The 17,997-nt window shown below is 36.3% G+C and overlaps 1 protein-coding gene across 1 annotated transcript in view; it reads left to right on the top strand.

The window, feature by feature from the left end:
• Positions 1-15,481, top strand: part of LOC120534323 (E3 ubiquitin-protein ligase RNF168-like) — a 35,935-nt gene extending 20,454 nt beyond the window's left edge. The window contains exons 5-7 of the mRNA XM_039761829.1: positions 1,783-1,868; positions 2,144-2,228; positions 13,860-15,481. Coding sequence (XP_039617763.1) covers positions 1,783-1,868; positions 2,144-2,228; positions 13,860-14,756 — 1,068 coding nt within the window. The 3' untranslated portion in view covers positions 14,757-15,481. The remainder of the gene's footprint in view (positions 1-1,782; positions 1,869-2,143; positions 2,229-13,859) is intronic.
• The last annotated feature ends 2,516 nt before the right edge of the window (positions 15,482-17,997 follow it).

Raw genomic sequence — 17,997 nt, forward strand, 5'->3', positions numbered from 1 at the left:
TGCTATTTTTAATATATGTAGATGATTTGGATAGAAATATATATAACAAGCTGGTTAAGTTTCTAGATGATACCAAGCTAGGTGTATTGTCAGAATATCTATCATCTGTAAATTCGTGGCAGATGAATTTAATTTATTTAATTTTAAAGTATTACATGTAGGAAATAAATATTGGATCTGAATACACACTATGAGGCCTGAAAATTGAAAGGACACCTTATGAGAAGAGTTTAGGAATCATTGTGGACTTGTCACTTTCAATTTCCAAACAGTTTAAAGTACAAGTCAAAGGAGGTTATGCAAAAATTTTATAACACACTCATGAGGCCTCATAAGGAGAATTGCGTACAGTTTTGGTCTCCAGGCTAAAAAAAAGACATAGCAGTGCAAGAAAAAGTCCAGAGAAAAGTGACTAGGCTGATTCCAGGGCTGTAGGGAAGAGCTGTTCTTTTTCAGTTTAAGCAAAATGAGACTGAGATGTCATAATTGAAGTGTTTTACAATAATGAAGGAAGTTACTTCTATGGATTGTGAATGTTATTTTAAAAATAATTCAACAAGAACATAGGACACAGTTGGAAACTTGTTGAGCATACACATTTTGCACAAACATAACAACCCATGAGATAATTTACCAAGTAGTGTGGTGGACAAGTAGGACTTCAAAACTAGACTTGAAGTTGTTTTGGGGGAATTAAATGAATAGGACTGCAGAGCTTTTTTGGGGTAAATTGTCTGTTCTTTTCTAAATTTTTCTAATGTTCTAATATTTGGATTTCAGGTATTTACATATATAAGCTATATATTTGTGTATAAGTAAATATGCTTATGTATATGTTTAAAAAAATATATTAATCTTCTGTATTGTACACTAGATCTGCAATATAGCACACATCTTGTAGTTTAGTCATGGGAATCATTATTATAAATCATTCTTTCAGTTCTTTTATCATCAGTTCCACAAAAGAAGTGGGAGAAAAAGCTTTGTTGGTAATCCTTACCCATACATGATAGAAATCTGGAATTAAACCATGGTTGTAGCATTTTCTGAACGAGTGAAGAAATTTGTAAGCCAAGAGTAGAATTGAATTGAGTATAGAATTGTTTGGGCAAGTGCAGTAAAATGGATGGTTGTTAATGGGAACTCCAAAACACAGACTTTGAAAAGCAGCCTTAGACTATATCTGCTTCATTCCATGTATACATTGTTTAAAATTTTATGTTTGAACTTAAAATGATCCTTTTAAAGAGTTAATTATGAATAGTGAAAGTAAATATGCAGTTTTACTTAGACTCATTTTATAGTAATAGCCCTGTAAGATGCAGTCTCATTATGTGAGTGGATATATACTGTACTGATAAAGTTTCTTACTTTGAAGAAATGCTGTGTAAAAATGATTTATCTGAAAAAAGTTATCGACATTAAAGATTAGGCATGTATTCTGAAAAAGTCTGTGTTTTGACATTGAACAGTACAGATTACCATATTTCTTTGCCTAAAGGTCTTTCATTTTATTTGTATAGTTTTGCATGCTAGTAACTGTACAAGTTTAAAGAGATTGATCTGTTAATGAAAACAGTTTTTGTCTTAAGTTCTATGCAAATAGCCAAGAATTTGTTGTCAGTTAGTAACTTCACACACTCAGTCAGGAACATTTGTGTGTATTAATGTTTGTGGTTAAATATAAATTTTTGTAGGATCTTTTAATTTATTTTTGTGCTATGAAAATGAGGGCTACATATTTCTAAAATAATAATTTTTTATTAATTTGTTTTTATTTAGCATATAAGCTCTGTGTCTTCAAGACAGGATAGTGCAAGATCATACTCAACTGGAAAAAAGAAAAAGAAATCTGGACATATTGAAAAGTAAGTTTCTTCATTTAACAACCTTATGCTTGAGTTAATTTTTGGATTTAATTTGCTAGAGCTACAGAGTATTTTAGAATTCAGCTAGTAAATTATGTTTAATATCTGCTTTTAAATGTTATTACTAGTGAATCTGTATATTTACTATATATATATTTACTTACTCACTGTAGTCAATTTGGTATCATTATTGTCATTCATTTTGCAACTCGAGAAATGTGCTTAACAGTTTGATTTCAGCCTATTAATTTAAACATAGCTTTTCTAATTTGTAGGTACTTATCTCCATTGCCATTGCTTTCTTCAAGTTCTGCAGTGCATCCAGAGACCAGCAGAAGTGCAAAGAAGTCCGTAAAGAAGGTAAATTATTAAATATTGGAATATATCTAAAATTTGTATAATTGGATTATAATTTTCTGGAAGTTACTAATTTAAAAATAGGCTGCTGTTTTGGAATGAAGATGGCTAGTACAAACTTACAGTAGACAGCATAAATCTCTATACCACCTTTGAACAGCGCAGATTACATGTTTAGATAAGGCTATTTAAAACATGGTTTGTTGAAGACCCCACATTATCTGTGGAGTGTTATGTAGTCATATTCCATACTTGAATTTAGGGGAAAAATTGATGAATTGAAGAAACTTTCAGCATTTGTTTTGTTTGTTTTTTTTTAATGGTAAGGTTTCAGTGAGGCAGTACTACTATTTGCAGGGAATCTTCTTTAGGAATGTGGAAGTATACTGCAATCCTGCTGCTATCCTGCTGGAAAGATTCCTATACCAAATAATCTATGCACATTTAAGTCAAGTGTTGGGTTTATTTTGGTTTTCACTATATTATAGCTTAATTTGAAACATGCAATTGTCAGGTTAAAATCAAGTGTATGGTTTGCTCTCTGCCTGACAAGAAAAAAGTAATATTTGGTTAAAAACAAGCACTACAAGCAAAAGAAAAGAATTCTAATTCCAAAGAAATGGCAAGGGGATACAAAGAATCAGAGGATCTCTCTCCACCAATAGTTAATTAAAATTAACCTTTCAGTCTTATTTCAGAACACAGTAGTGCTAAATATATTTTGCTGGTGTATGAAAGTTTAATAATTTCTAGTGAAAATATCACATTAAGTGATCTTCATGTATATCATAATGTGATGGTCTGGGTCAGCTTCACTCTTCCTTGTAGCATCTATAGCAGGGGTTCCCACACTTTTTCGGCTTGCAAGCTACTTTTAAAATGACCAGGTCAAAATGATCTGCCTTTATTAAAAATGCTATATATACTGTATATACTGAGTATCAGAGGTAGGTAGTAACGAGTTACATTTACTCCATTATATTTACTTGAGTAGCATTTTAAAAAAAATTGTACTTCTAAGACTAGTTTTACTGCACCACACTTTTTACTTTTACTTGAGTACATTTGTGAAGAAGAAACGCTACTCTTACTCCGCTACATTGGGAAACACTCGAATCATTACTTTTTTTCCATTAGATAAAATCTGACAGACAATTTTCAATCTGCTCTGTAGCGTATGCTGTCAAGTTGCATACACGCCTCCCATTGTGTCTCCAGCTCTGACGCGAGGTTTTGGATGTTCCTCAAATCAAGGCGCTGCAGCTTTGAGGGCAGATGTTGCATTTTTTGTTTGAAAGCATTAACTGAGCTAATCATATTGACCATGGTTTTCTCTTTTTCCTTGTAGCTGTAAATTAAGCTCATTCAACATGTTGGTTAGATCAGGAAAAAAATGCCAAGTCTAGCGGCCATTGATCGTTATTAAGTTGCTTGTATTCCGTATGTTTAATGACAAGGAGAAACTCCTTTTTCTCCGGCCAGGGGTCTTGAAATCTTTCCCCCGCCGCCTCTCCTTGGACTTGCGCTGGAGCGAGCTCTGGGTCACTCCATCTGCACCTGGCCACTCAAGTGAAGTGGCCATGTTCTGCTCCTGAGCATCAGCAACACTCTCCTCCTCTCTCCTCTTCCTGCCTTTTTTTCCCAATCTTGAACCTCCATTTCCCTTTTCATATCTGCCTCCTCCTACCATGCAGGCTTCTCTTATATTTGGCTTGATATCTGGCACAGATGTAATGCTCCAGTCCCTTCCAAGGCAATAATGAAGCCTTCTTACTGATGCATGGATTTGCACGTGCAAATACGATCAGCCTGGTACCCCCAACCATCAATAGAGAGCAGCATGCTTGTGCACACCTGTGCCTGATTGGAGGAATTTTTTTGTTTAAAATCAGCATAGCTCCACAAACAACTTATTACACATGAAAATGACAATACTGATGCAATCCCAAGAATCAATATATACAGTACAATGCAGAGTTGACTGACTGGCTTGACTCACTTACACAAGAACAAACACACTAGGCCAGTAGACATCTGGTAGAAAAGGACATTTCAATATATATCGGGGGTATTAGGGGTTTAAAAAAAAAAGTAAATGAACTGAAATCTTGAAAATGTCTTGATAGGTTTGATTGAAATTTGGTAATGTTGTAGGAAAAAAGAAAATTATCCAAAATGTTGTCCTTTTTTTTTTTTGGTATTTATTATGCTAACATAGGGCGCTTTATGCAAATGAGAGATCCTTCAGAAATGATTTATGGGCCTCACCACAGGCACCACTAACCAGTAGGGTGGAAGGACAACTGATGAATGGTGGTGTGGTGGGTATCCTGAACAGAAGTAAAGAAACATGATCAAGTTGTGAAATGAAAAGAGAAAGTTCAGCAGGGCTCAGCAATTAGCATGCATTGTTTTTGCTGTTGACTGCTGATACTCATAGTACTGACTCTCATCTTAGTTATTCATTATGCTCCATCAACCTCAAGCCCCAGGTCAGGCCACTAAAAACTAGCCTCAGTCCCGCCCACCCCTGCTGTTCAGTTGTGGTGCTTAAAACATTAAGGGAAGGCACCTTCTAGCTCTTTATCCTAATAATATTATTAGTTACTATTTAAATAGTGGCTTTATCCAAGGGCATTTTACAACATTTGAGATACAGTTTGTTACAGTTCTTTTGTTTTTCCAGTTGGAGCACAGGCAGGTGAATTGACTTGCTCATGGTCTCTCATTGTTAGCAGAAGGATTTAAACTACATACACCCACCATTACAGCACACTGCCTGCAATAGTATTAGCCTTTTGTGTTTAAAAAAAAAAACAAAAAAACACCCTGATAGTATTGTATGCATAAACACTTAGTTACATCTTACTGTACTCCTGATGCACCTATTTGACCAGTATCTTTATAACTGACAGCCATAGTCTTCTGAAATTTTTGGGCAGAGCCAGGTAACACAGCAAGTTTTAAAGAAATTTTTAAGCATTTACACAGTATTTTAAGCATTAAGTTTTTAATTTAAAATATTAACAGCGGTATTGCAGACTTTAGGACTCTCCAGTCCTGCTGAGTTTAGACTATGTACCATTTTGTGTTTTGTATGTGCTGAGATAATTGAAATTAATCTCTAAATGTATTGATTCAAATATTTAACACTTTTTTTCTTTATAGGGAATTCAGCATTAATTTCTGTGAAATAGGGAATGACATGTTAAAATATATTGCAGATTGGAATTGGAATATTTAATATTTTAAAAGATAATACTTTGCTACGATGAACTATGCATCAATATAATATTGCATTGTAGTGTTCCTGGCCCAATACAATACCCCAAATGCACTAACTTCTAGTTTCCAATTCATAATTTTGACCGTATGCCCATGTTGGCTATTAAAAAAATGTAATTTATTATCGTGTGGAAACAGAACAAGATTATCCTTCATATAATTCCTGTTAGTGTAATTAAGCAGCTCTAATGCTTGCTCTTAAAATTATTTTGACCCTGTGATTCTTTTGAAAATTCTGGAACATGTTCACCATAGGGTTTGGTATAATGATGGAAAAATTCCACACAAGGCAAATGGTTATTGGAAGTGTAAACAAAAATTTACAGATCTCAACCTGTGGTTATTATGCAGAATCCAAATGAAATGCCTTGGTATTTACAAGACACGCCTTATAGAAAGTACAGTAAATGACATCTGTTGTGATGTGAGTAGATGGACATAATAGTTTTATATGATCATAAATAACGGGTTTATGGGCATTGCTTAAAAACTGTTTTGCAGTGCTGCCATATTTCAGTACCCCAAAAAAATCAGAAAAGATACTAAGCAGATTGTTGTCAAATTAAATTAGCATTTACTATAATAAAGAAATATCTGGGGTAACCTTGTTTGCCTTTTTGGTTTAGTTTTATGCATATATAAATTGTTTTGTTTAATGGACATTAAAAAATCTTATAGAAAAGAGTTTATTTTCAAAATGTGAAAAATATTTCAAAATTTTATTATAATAAATTGATAGGTCTTAACATTAGATTTTATTAGTAACATCACAAACATGGACACTAGTACACTATTATTACCACTAGTAGTGAGAAAAATATCAATATAGCTAAATGTATTATTAGTCTTTTTCCATAGTATTGATTTGGCAGCAGCACTGCTTCCTCTCCTAACCAATGCATGTGCTGCTGCTCAAAGTTAACTTACTATAAATGGAATCGGCAGTCTGTTAGTTATGTCTGTGCCGTCTTTTTGTTTTCCCAAATGTCTTGTTCCCACCATTTTTTAATTGTTTATCACTTTCTTTTGAAGTCTTAATTGAAAAAATGATTTTTTTTAATTGGACCACTGCTTCTGCCAGTACCTTTTTCCTGAACAATGGATTTTCAAATTTATAGTATTGTAATATGTAGTATATACAGACATATTTTACAGGGCTACTCAAAATGAAAGAGCAGATTTTAAAAAATTATTTCAAACAAACTGTTTAAGACACATCACTGGATAGAGGAAAGTTCAAAGTTTGATCCTATGGTCCTTGAGGTTGCAGGCACTCAACATGGGCATCATGTGTAGTGCGACAAACATTAAAATGGTAGACCATTTCTTGCCACACACAAGTCAACTTGTCCCTAGTTACTGAATTGACAGCTTCCCCAATTCGATGTTGCAAATCTTGAAGATTAGCGGGCATCGGTGGAACAAACACTCTTTCTTTAATGTACCCCCTGTGAACACCAGGGTTTCCTGTCACCCCGTTAAACCCAACAGACAGATACGCAGAGACTGGATAAAAGTACAAAGAAGTTCTTATTCTTTTCCTTCTTCACAGTGCCTTTCAAGCAGCACAGCCACCATAAACACAATAAATAATAAATCAATGCAATTCTCTCCTCCACACCTCCCAGCAAGCTCTGTCTTCTACTTCCCAACTCCGGCTTGCTTGCCTGGGTCTTCAGTAGTCCGTGACCCAGAAGTGCTTCCGTTCTTCCGTCCCTATGACTTGCCAGCAATTCCAGGTCAGATGGAGAACTTGAGGTTTTTTTTTTTTTCAGACCGGAAGTACTTTGGGGCTTCTGACCCTGTGACTTGGGAGTACTTCCGGGCTATATGGGAAATACAAATCCCCAGATCTTCCTGCAGTGTCTCCTGTTGGCACCCACGGTACCCAGCAGGGCTGTGATGCTGAACTACAGATTCCATGATGCCCTGTGGAAATCTGGGGCACCGCTATGCTGAAGGGAACTCACCATCTGGTGTCTTGTGGGAGGCAGTGTCGACACAGTAACTGCCTTCCCCCGTCCTTCTCTTCTTTGGGTGTCCTGGCTGAGATTGACCAGCCGGCCATCCGCCACACAGCCCCTCCCTCAGCTGAGCACTGTGCAGCGAGGGTTGTTCTTCTCCAGGAGGGGCTATGTGCAATGACCGGACCGTGGCTTTGTCCTATAAAAGAAGTACAGGAGAACTATGGGGAGACTCTGCATACAGGCTGTCGACTATCCTCCTCCCCAGATCTCCGTTGACAATTCCTCCACAGATGGCCCGGCCGCCGGCATTCATAACACAGCTACCTCCCTCCGGATAGTCGTCCCCTGCGAGACTGAAAACAGGTTGGAAACGCTTGCTCTGCCTCCTTAGCAGCTGAGGGTGGACCATCTCCCCGCCCACGCGGAGATCGTCCTTCAGCCGCATGTGAGCTTGCAGAACCAGGCTCTGTAGTGTCAGGAGATCCCAGCTTTTCACCATGGATCTCCTTTTTTATCTGGAGTTTCTTGACAGTCTGGGGGTCTCTATGAATGACAGAGACTCTCTTTACTTTCTGTACCCCTTTCAATTTATGTATGACTGACGCCGATGTCTCATTAGGTGGGACCACCTGGATTTCAGCCCTTCACGGCTGTTCCAACTTATCTGACCCTTCCATCAGGCGATCGGTCATGGTCTTCCTCTCAGTTGTAGGACATGAGGTTACTTAGCACCCGCTACTGACCAATCGCTGGGCCCTTTCACATACTGTTTCATGTACGGTACCTGATTGACTTACCTATATCGTCGAATTCACTAACTGGGAAAGCTCCCGCCCAAGTTGCCGCAGGTACTCTTCCACCTGTCTTATTGTCGTCTCAGCCGTCACTTCCAGCTCCTCCGTTATCTTCTTCATGGAAGATATCACCTGTATAAAGTTCTGTACAGGCTGGATCAAAACTCTCCAGCTCCCGCACATCAAAATCGTAATTTTGATCGGCTGGTGACAGGTTCGGACCTTCATAAACCCTGGCCCCTAGCCGTGAGCCAGCAAGCATGCCATTTCCCTGTGCATGCGCCATCGGGACTTGAATAGTCTCTTGTGAGTTGGAGTTTTGAAAAATATCTGGGGTGCCATCACAGGCCAACTGCAATCCGCCTGATCTAATTTAGTGGCATACTGTTCAGTCATATCCCATCCCTCTTTACCTTCGTATGTGGCGGGTGGTGCTTCGCTTTCCTCCCCCTTCCCCTTCAAGGAATTCGAATCCATCAGGGAAACAACGACCTCACAGACACTGACCTTCTCCTTCCCACAGTCCTTCTGGGTAGGTCACGTATCCTGCTTCGACAAACTGCAGGAAACCCTTCTTGTCACTCGGCTGACTGTCGGAGAGGCGTTCCTTATCTTCAGGTTTGTACCAGGCACCTCGCCAGTCTTTCGGATCATCTTCATCTGTGAGGTACAAGCATGGGACAAAGTTTATTAACTCATAAAAATTCTCAAGTCATTTCCTGGCACATACCTCATCCTGGACGTTATCATCAGGATGATTGTTTCCCTGAAGACGGTGACCTCTTCCCATCTCTTCGCTGATGCCGACAATCCCAAACGTGAGTTTCCTAGTCGCTTTGCCGATCTGCCTCATTGTCTTCTTCCCCATGCCGGACTACTGTACAGTGAGGTTTTTCCGTGGGCTCCCTTGTGTTGCAGCACTGCCTTTTGGGTTGGCGTTCACGTTATAAAGGTTTTCTGACCAAATTGATGGCCAGATTCCTGCCGACTACAGCAGATGTGAACACCAGGGGTCGCTGTCCCCCCGTTAAACCCAACAGACAGATAAATGCTGACACAGGATAAAAGCATTAAGAAGTTTTTTATTCTTCACAGTGCCTTTCAAGCACCACAGTCACCATAAACACAATAAATCAATGCAATTCTTTCCTCCACATTTCCCAGCAGACTCTGTCTTCTACCTCCCAACTCCAGCTCACTTGCTGGGTCTTCGGTAGTCCTTCCGGCCGTCCGCCACACTCCATAGATAAAAATTGCAGGGGGTAAGGCCTGGAGATCTGGGAGGCCATAGACGATAAGCAAGATCTTGTTGTCCACCTCTTCCAATCCATCGTCCTGGAATGGTGTCATTCAGGTAACACTGGAGCTCCAAGTGGAAATGAGGCTGCCCACCATCTTGCATGAAAATTAAGTCATTTGAATCTTCTTGAAGTTGTATTTTTAAACTTTAAACTTCGAACTTTCCTCTATCCAGTGATGTGCGGAGTGTGTTTCTGTCTTATACAGTTTGTTTGAAATACATTTTTGAAATCTACTTTTTCATTTTGAATAGCCTTGTATATGCTTGCATCCTACACCATAAAAAAGGGTTTTATAATTGCATTTATTGCTCTGTAACCTGGAATTATAATGGTAGGAAATATTTTTGTTAATGTTATATCCTTGAAAACCCAAATTAAGAAATATGTTAATATGAATACAGTGGCAGACTGTTTAATGAATATATCAAAGTTTCCCCATTTGGTTGGTTTCTTTCAAGTTCCTTTCTTTTTTACTATGTAACCAAATATATGAGACATATTTTTGTGTGTCATTCCTATCAGTCTTTCTCAGACTTGCCCCTTTCTGTATTGTTTTCTGAATTTTGCTATCCTTGTTTTCCAGTCTTCCTGTGTTCTGTTGGCATGATTGATTTAACAGTATTTGAAGTGGTCCCATGCCCTGAATTTTCATAATGTTATTGAGGTGGATTGCCCTTACAGACATCATACTCTTTAATTGCATTTAGCAATGCAGAATTAAATGATGGCTCTTTTCTATCTTGGTTCCTGGAAAGTGAAACTGGATTATTAAAAATGTGTTTCTGTTCTCTTGTAAACCTGGATTACCTCAAGTGCAATCTGTTTACAATTAAAATCATGTGCCAAGTCTATACTTAAATTCATAACCTGCAAATGTTTATATATATATATATATATATATATATATATATATATATATATATATATATATATATATATATATATATATATATAATAAGAAGTACATAAGATTCCCACAAGACATTTATTTGAACTATCATTTGAACATATAGTTGAAATAGATTGGTTGATATAATTTTATGTGTATTATTATTATTATTATTGTTGTTGCTAGTCAGAGGTTACAGCCATTTCATCCTCAGAACTCGAGGCCATTAATGAAACTGTGATATTAACTATATGGGAAATATTAACTGTTTAAATTATGCAGGCATTTCCATTAGTTAACTCCACATATTTTTAATGAATAAAATGGTCTCACTTTTCTGGCAGCATAATACAAGGTGATTGGTCGGCTCCCATGTGTCAGCACTCCATGGCTTACGGAACATTCATGCATGCAGTGACAGAGCGAGTTTAGAGATTACAGGTACTAACAACTGAGTAGCTGAGTTTCACATTGAGAACATTTTAATCAGTTAGGTTAAAAGTGCTGTCAGTCTGTCATGTTGTACATGCAGATTGATGTTTGAAATGATAGTGATAATACAGGGACACGGTTGTTGGCTGTTTCATGGTCAGTGCACATAGAATAGACAAGAAATTAATCAATCTCGGATTGTCCAACATGACGTATACTGTGGCCAGAATGCAGTGCAGCTGTCTGAAAAGTAGCCGAGACCAATATTGTTAAGTTAAAAGAAACAGATAGGGATGTGGATGTCCATTCTTTGTCTAGTTACTTTGGCAGTGTAATCAAAGATCACTGTAACCAAAGTCCTTTTCTTTGTCAAGCATGTACTAATACAGAATTTTGGCAGGCTTCACTATCTGTGAAAAGAAAAACTGTTACATCTATGTGTCTGTTGATGCCAATTTTTTGCTTAAAGTCTAGTGTAAACCTCTGCAAACCAATGCCATCCTTAAAGTTGCCTGTACTCATTTGGAGTGTTAAATGGTGGGGTTGTGCACTATTGGCATATAACCGGGATTCGAGTAAAGTAAAAGTAGTTAAATAAAACATCGATATAAATTAATGAAATGACATTTGCTTGGATAACTGTTGTCTGTTTTGCTTCATTTATCTATATGGATTGAACACTATTGTCACATAAACATTTTTTAAATATACAGGATTGTTAATAGTAAATGGATAGAGTTTTAAAAGAGCTTTACAATATATAAAGTAGAATTGAAACTACACTGTGTGCACAATTATTAGGCAAGTGAGTATTTTGACCATATCATCATTTTTAATGCATATATTCCAACTCCAAGCTGTATTAACTTGAATGCTTATTGGATTTAAGCACGTCAGGTGATGTGTATTTGTGTAATGAGGGAGGGTGTGGCCTAAGGAGATCAACACCCTATATCAAGGTGTGCAGAATTATTAGGCAGCTAGTTTTCCTCGGGCAAAATGGGCCAAAAAAGAGATTTAACTCTGAAAAGTCAAAAATTGTAAAAAATCTTTCAGAGGGATGCAGCACTTTTGGAATTGCTAAGATATTGGTGTGTGATCACAGAACCATCAAACATTTTGTTGCAAATAGTCAACAGGGTCGCAAGAAACGTGTTGAGAACAAAAGACGCAAATTAGCTGCCAAAGATTTGAGAAAAATCAAACGTGAAGCTACCAGGAACGCATTATCCTCCAGTACTTTCATATTCCAGAGCTGCAACCTACCTGGAGTGCCCAGAAGTACAAGGTGTTCAGTGCTCAAAGACATGGCCAAGGTAAGGAGGGCTGAAACCCAACCACCACTGAACAAGAAACATAAGTTGAAACGTCAAAACTGGGCCAAGAAATATCTGAAGACAGATTTTTTTCAAAGGTTTTATGGACCGATGAGATGAGAGTGACTCTTGATGGACCAGATGGATGGACCTGTGGATCAGTAATGGGCACAGAGCTCCACTCCAACGTGGAGGTGGGGTACTGGTATGAGCTGGTATTTTTAAAGATGAGCTAGTTGGACCTTTTGCATTGAAGATGAACTCAAAATCAACTCCCAAACCTACTGCCAGTTTTTCAAGACACTTTCTTCAAACAGTGATACAGGAAAAGACCATGATTTTTATGCAGGCCAATGCTCCATCACTTGCATCGAAGTTCTCCACTGCGTGGCCAGCCAGTAAAGGCCTTAAAGATGAAGGAATAATGGCATGGCCCCCTTCCTCATCTGACCTAAACCCTATCGAGAACTTGTGGGCACTTCTTAAACGCTAGATTTACGGGGGAGAAAAACAATACACCTCTCTGAAGAGTGTCTGGGAGGCTGTAGTCACTGCTCCACAAAAAGCTGATCGTCAACAGATCAAGAAACTGACAGACTCCATGAATGGAAAGGCTTATGACTGTTATTGGAAAGAAGGGTGGCTATATTGGTCATTGATTGATTGATTGATTTTTTTTGAAATGTCAGAGATGTTTATTTGTAAATTTTGAGGTGTTTGTTTATTATTCTCACTATAACAGATGAAAATGAACAAGTGAGATGGGAAAATTTTCATTTTTCCTTTAGTTGCATAATAAATCTGCACACTAATAGTTGCCTAATAATTGTGCGCACATATGTATTCCCCTGATGATGTTCACACTCACATTTCCGTTGTGAAACATTCAGGTTTCAGGTTTATTAACATTTTGGATTGACTGATAGCACTGTGTTTGTTCCATATTAAAATTAATCCTCAAAAATACAACTTGCCTAATAATTGTGCACACAGTGTATTATCTTGGTAAATTGCAACAACTGTTGAAACTCAAAAGCTCGAGTCAGCTTGGGCATCATCATTTTCAAAATGATCAAAACTGACTGTGATTCTTGAATAGATGAAGAGTTAATTTTAGACAGTAGAAGCCACAAAACAGAATTTATTAATAGTATGGTTTGAAATGGTATGTAAGATGGTGCCAGAAAAATTTGATTCCTTGACATTTTCTCTGGCCAAAACAGTCAGCAGCATTTTGTTACCTGTTGGAATGTTGTGAAGATAGATTACATTTTAGAAGCTTAGCCAGAAAGAGGGTAAAGAGAGGCAAAATATTTAGATTTTACTGTATAATAAATATTCTAATACAAAAGACCACTAATTTAAATTACTTTATGTATATATTTTTTTTTCTCTCTGAAACTTAAAATTATTTTCTTGGTTATAAAATGGTTTGCCGAAACAGTACAAACTGTAAGAAGCTTGAAGCAGTGTGCCTTGTTGTGTATAAATATATTTGAATGTTCATACTTTTTCTGGTACTTAATGCATATGTTGCAACATCAAATGTTTTGTTTTTAAAAGCTTCATATTATAAATCTTTTGATAAAATTTGTTATTTTCACCTGTGTGAGAAATTAAACTATTTATCTACTTTTTTCTTTTATCTAGGTAAATACTTCGGCTAATATCAGAAGTGTATTATGGGAAAATAACATGCCAATTTTAAACTCTCATGAAATGCAAGATTTCTCTGAAACAGAAGCTGTAGAAATGCTTGAAGAGTCTACATCGGACTTAACTTTCTCTGGAGGCAATACCAGTGAAGGAACTTCAGGGATAAATAACCCTGCAGTTTCTTCAAACATACAGATTAAAAATGACTGTGGAATTTTAGGAAAACTTGCAAAAGTAATTAATAGAGTAACCATCGACAAAAATAGTTGCATTTTTATGCCTGTGGATGGATCTGGAAGTACTAATGTTCATTTTAGCTGTAGAACCTACCCCTTTCAGAGAAGCAAAGAACAGGAAGAACACAGTTTGAATAACCAGTATCCTCTAGGAAATACTTTAAAAAGAAAGATTTGGATTGATGCAGAATTAGAGAACAGTTTCAGTAGTAAGAAAACTCCATTGCAGTCACTTGGATGCAATTTCCAAGACCAGCCCAACATCCATATTGGTTCCCTACATGTCCAGAAATTGAAAGAACAGGAGGCGGAATTCTTCAGGAAACAGCAACAGGAGGAGCAAGATCGGATGTTTGCTTTAGAGTTGCAGGAGAGATTAAATAAAGAAATGAGAGAAGTTGTCAGAGTGAAAGGTTCTGAAAATGAGTATCAACTCCGTAATAAAATCCCAACATTATTTTCTCAGTCACCACCTGGCAACAGTCTAGAAGCAAGATCTAAAAAGAGGTCAAGTTGTATTCGTTCAAGACCTTCTGCAGCACATCGATCAGATTTGAAAGTATCATCCGTTTCTAGTCCTCTGTCACCTACTGCTAAACCAAGAAATACTAAACAACTAAAAATAAGTCAAATGTTCCAAGGTCAGGATAATTAAGATTTCCAGGCTTTCCAAGTTCACATATAGTAAAAAATTTTTTGGTTTGTATAAAATAGTTGCTCAGTATTGGTGAATATCCGGCAAATTGTGCATATTCGAAATTTTGTGTAAGGTTATTAATTAAGTTAGATACACACCACATTTTCTGTATTTAAATAAAATGATTGGTTACACATTTGTATTTAAATTAAAATATCCGAATTCCAATTTTCATACTCATCACTAAAGAGTTTTTGTTGTGATTTCCGAGAAATTTCAAATGGAAATTGAACAGTTTGTTCTCTCTGGATTTATAACTTAAACACCACCCAGTTCCTACTCAACAAACTTTTCAGCTGTTTAGTTTATTTCAAATTTAATTAAAAAGAGTTAAGTGTAAGGAATACTGGGTAACTAAAGGTTCTTGAAGAGCTTATAGTTTTGTAACTTTCTTTGTCAGTACTGTTTCACAACTGTAAAATATGGAAATTGAAAGCTATTCACATATTCATTATTGATTTTTTTTTTTTAACCTTTCATGTTCAGCTGATATGAATGCATACCTAAAACCAAGTTATCTATTTTCATGTTTCTTTGAAAAAGATACTTTGATACTGTGGTTAAGCAATCTTTAAATTCTGCACTTAAGGTGCAGTGTTCAGAAAAATTACTTTGCATTGAATGCAAATGTTGTATTTACATTGTTACAAATAGTATTAATAAAACTATGTTGGGTCTAATAATTGTTGGTGTATAATTTAATTGTTGCCATTAGTAGGGAGAAGTATATGCGGTTATTTGGCACAAGAAGAATAATCACAATGATAACAGAGTTTTCACAATATTTATTAAACTTTCATACATTTGTCAGTTTGTGGTAAACATAGAAAAGTTTGGATCTTTACATCATTTAAGCTTTTCATAGTAATATTATCCATCCAAAGGAAGGATGCTGTGACGTTCTGTGTCTTCCATTTTTCTTTTGCTTACAAATTACTGCCAGCTAGTGTGTAACTTTATATAGAGAAAAAAAAACATAAAATTACATCCTATTGTTTGTTCTTTATTTAAGATATTTCAATCTGTACAATAAAAACAAAATTAGATGTTGCACCCATTAAATTGGTCAGTGTAACATAGTACTAGAAGCAAGACGAGCAATTACGTTGACTTTTTTATTTACTGGGCAAAAGAAACCCAAAACTACACCATAAACTAATTGTTACAGACAATACATGACTGATACAGCTAATAACAGGGGGTCAAACACAAATGCCTCTCACCAAAGTAACACTAAATTACATTGCTTTGCCTAAATTATAAATAAAGACATACAAAACATTTAAGTTACATGCAAAATCTTACATCACAACAACTGATCAACACCTAATAAGTTATAATAGACAAATCTCTGTAGAAAATACCAGTAAGCATTTGGCCTCTCTTAGGAGTGAAAAAATTTACGTTCTTAATTCATTCTGTGCAACATATGAGTAGCAAATTTACATTTGGGAGAAATAAAATGCCTCATGACATTGCTATGCACCAACAAGGAAGCACATCCTGAACAGATAGAATGTAACAGACCTCTCAGAAAATATTGTGGGAAAATGAAGGGTAAATAAACCTAGCAATAGTTGGCAGCCAGACTTTAACAGATTTACATTTCTTAAGGGACCATTTGATTATGAGATAAATACAATAAAGTACGGCTAGGCCACCACACCAACAGTGTGAATTACATTTATCAATGCATGTTTAGCTTGATGGGTACCCTAACAGACGGACAGAATATTCATATGGTAGTCACCATGCTGATATTCTTTGAAATATGTCAGGTCTCTTATTTGCATACTTGTTTTCTAAAAAAAAATGAGTCAACTTTCACAGAAAATGCCCTGAGCAGTAAATGTACAAGACTTTCTTAGAATGGTTTGTTCAAAAGAATGTCCTCATTATTCTGAGATTGTAAAAATAAGCAATTTAGGAATGTAGGCTGGTCTTGTGTACAGCGGTCACAAACATGGCAGAAAGGGTGTGAGAGCTCCAATATGAGCCTTGAAGCAGTCTGGGACCTTCACAAGCCTACTCGGGTAAGGCTACTCTCCCGTCCCAGCTATATTAATGGCAGAGTTTGGTAGAAGCAGGCTTTCGAAGTTCAACATTTAATGAAAATCCCAAAATAGATTGAAAATTCCTTACAAAGGAGATTATAACCACTAACCTTTGACTTATAAGAGTGCTTATAAATTAAGAATTTACTCACCAAAAAAAAACATTAGGAAACAATCAAAAATAGAACAGAAGGTGTCACGAAAGAGCAAGAAAGAATTACAGTGAGAGATGTAATATTTAAAAATTTAAGGTAACCTTCCTTGGGAAATTTCTGCATTCCAAATACACATTTAATTACAACATCTTGTGTACAAAAAATTCTCTTGTGATTTTATTACTGAAAAGAGGTATTTTTCTAGAAAGATATTATTTTAAAATGAAAAATGTGTCAAAACAAAACATAATGGAAAGAAAGCAGTATATGAGAAAAAGTACAGACCATGTAAATAAACTAGTAGATGCAATTTATAGTGCCACATTACATGCAATTCGTTATTAAAAGTCTCAGTGATCCATTCATCCATATTTTTGTATTAACTCTTGCAGTTATTGATTAAGCTCAGCATATTTTGACTTAGAAACCTATGCATGAATTTCACCTGCCCTATGCTTGTGAATTTAGATATCAAATTGTTTTGCTTTTTTTGCAAAAATGTGAGACCACTTTTGAAAGCCCTGGTTTTGCCAGAGCTCTGTACTTGGTCTCTGTTTTCTTTCTGTTTATTTTCTTTGGTTTTGATTATTTTTTGTTATTATTTTGTGATGCTTTTTAGTTGAGACTTGTTAAAGTATTTGATATTTTTATATAATCTATTTTGTAATTCAAATTATACTGTTTCTATTGTGTATATCAATTAAGATTTTATATCTTGTCCTCTATATATTGAACCAAAGGGAGGCAGGAACTCCTCATGGTACAGCTGTGCATCTGCACTCTGCCTTTATAAGGTCTGAAATGTTGCCGCACCATTGCTGAGGCATTGTCTGTTCTGCACGGCATTGTTTGAATCGTTTGTATTATTAATTTAACAGTCCTTCTTTGTCAAGTTGTCAATTTCACACTCCATGTGCCTCTAGACGAGGTGGAGGCACTGTTCCTCTGTTGTCTCCTAACTGGATATTTATTGCTTCTGATCATCTTAGC

The sequence above is a fragment of the Polypterus senegalus genome, chromosome 1 (assembly GCF_016835505.1).
Source record: "Polypterus senegalus isolate Bchr_013 chromosome 1, ASM1683550v1, whole genome shotgun sequence".
NCBI lineage: Eukaryota > Metazoa > Chordata > Cladistia > Polypteriformes > Polypteridae > Polypterus > Polypterus senegalus.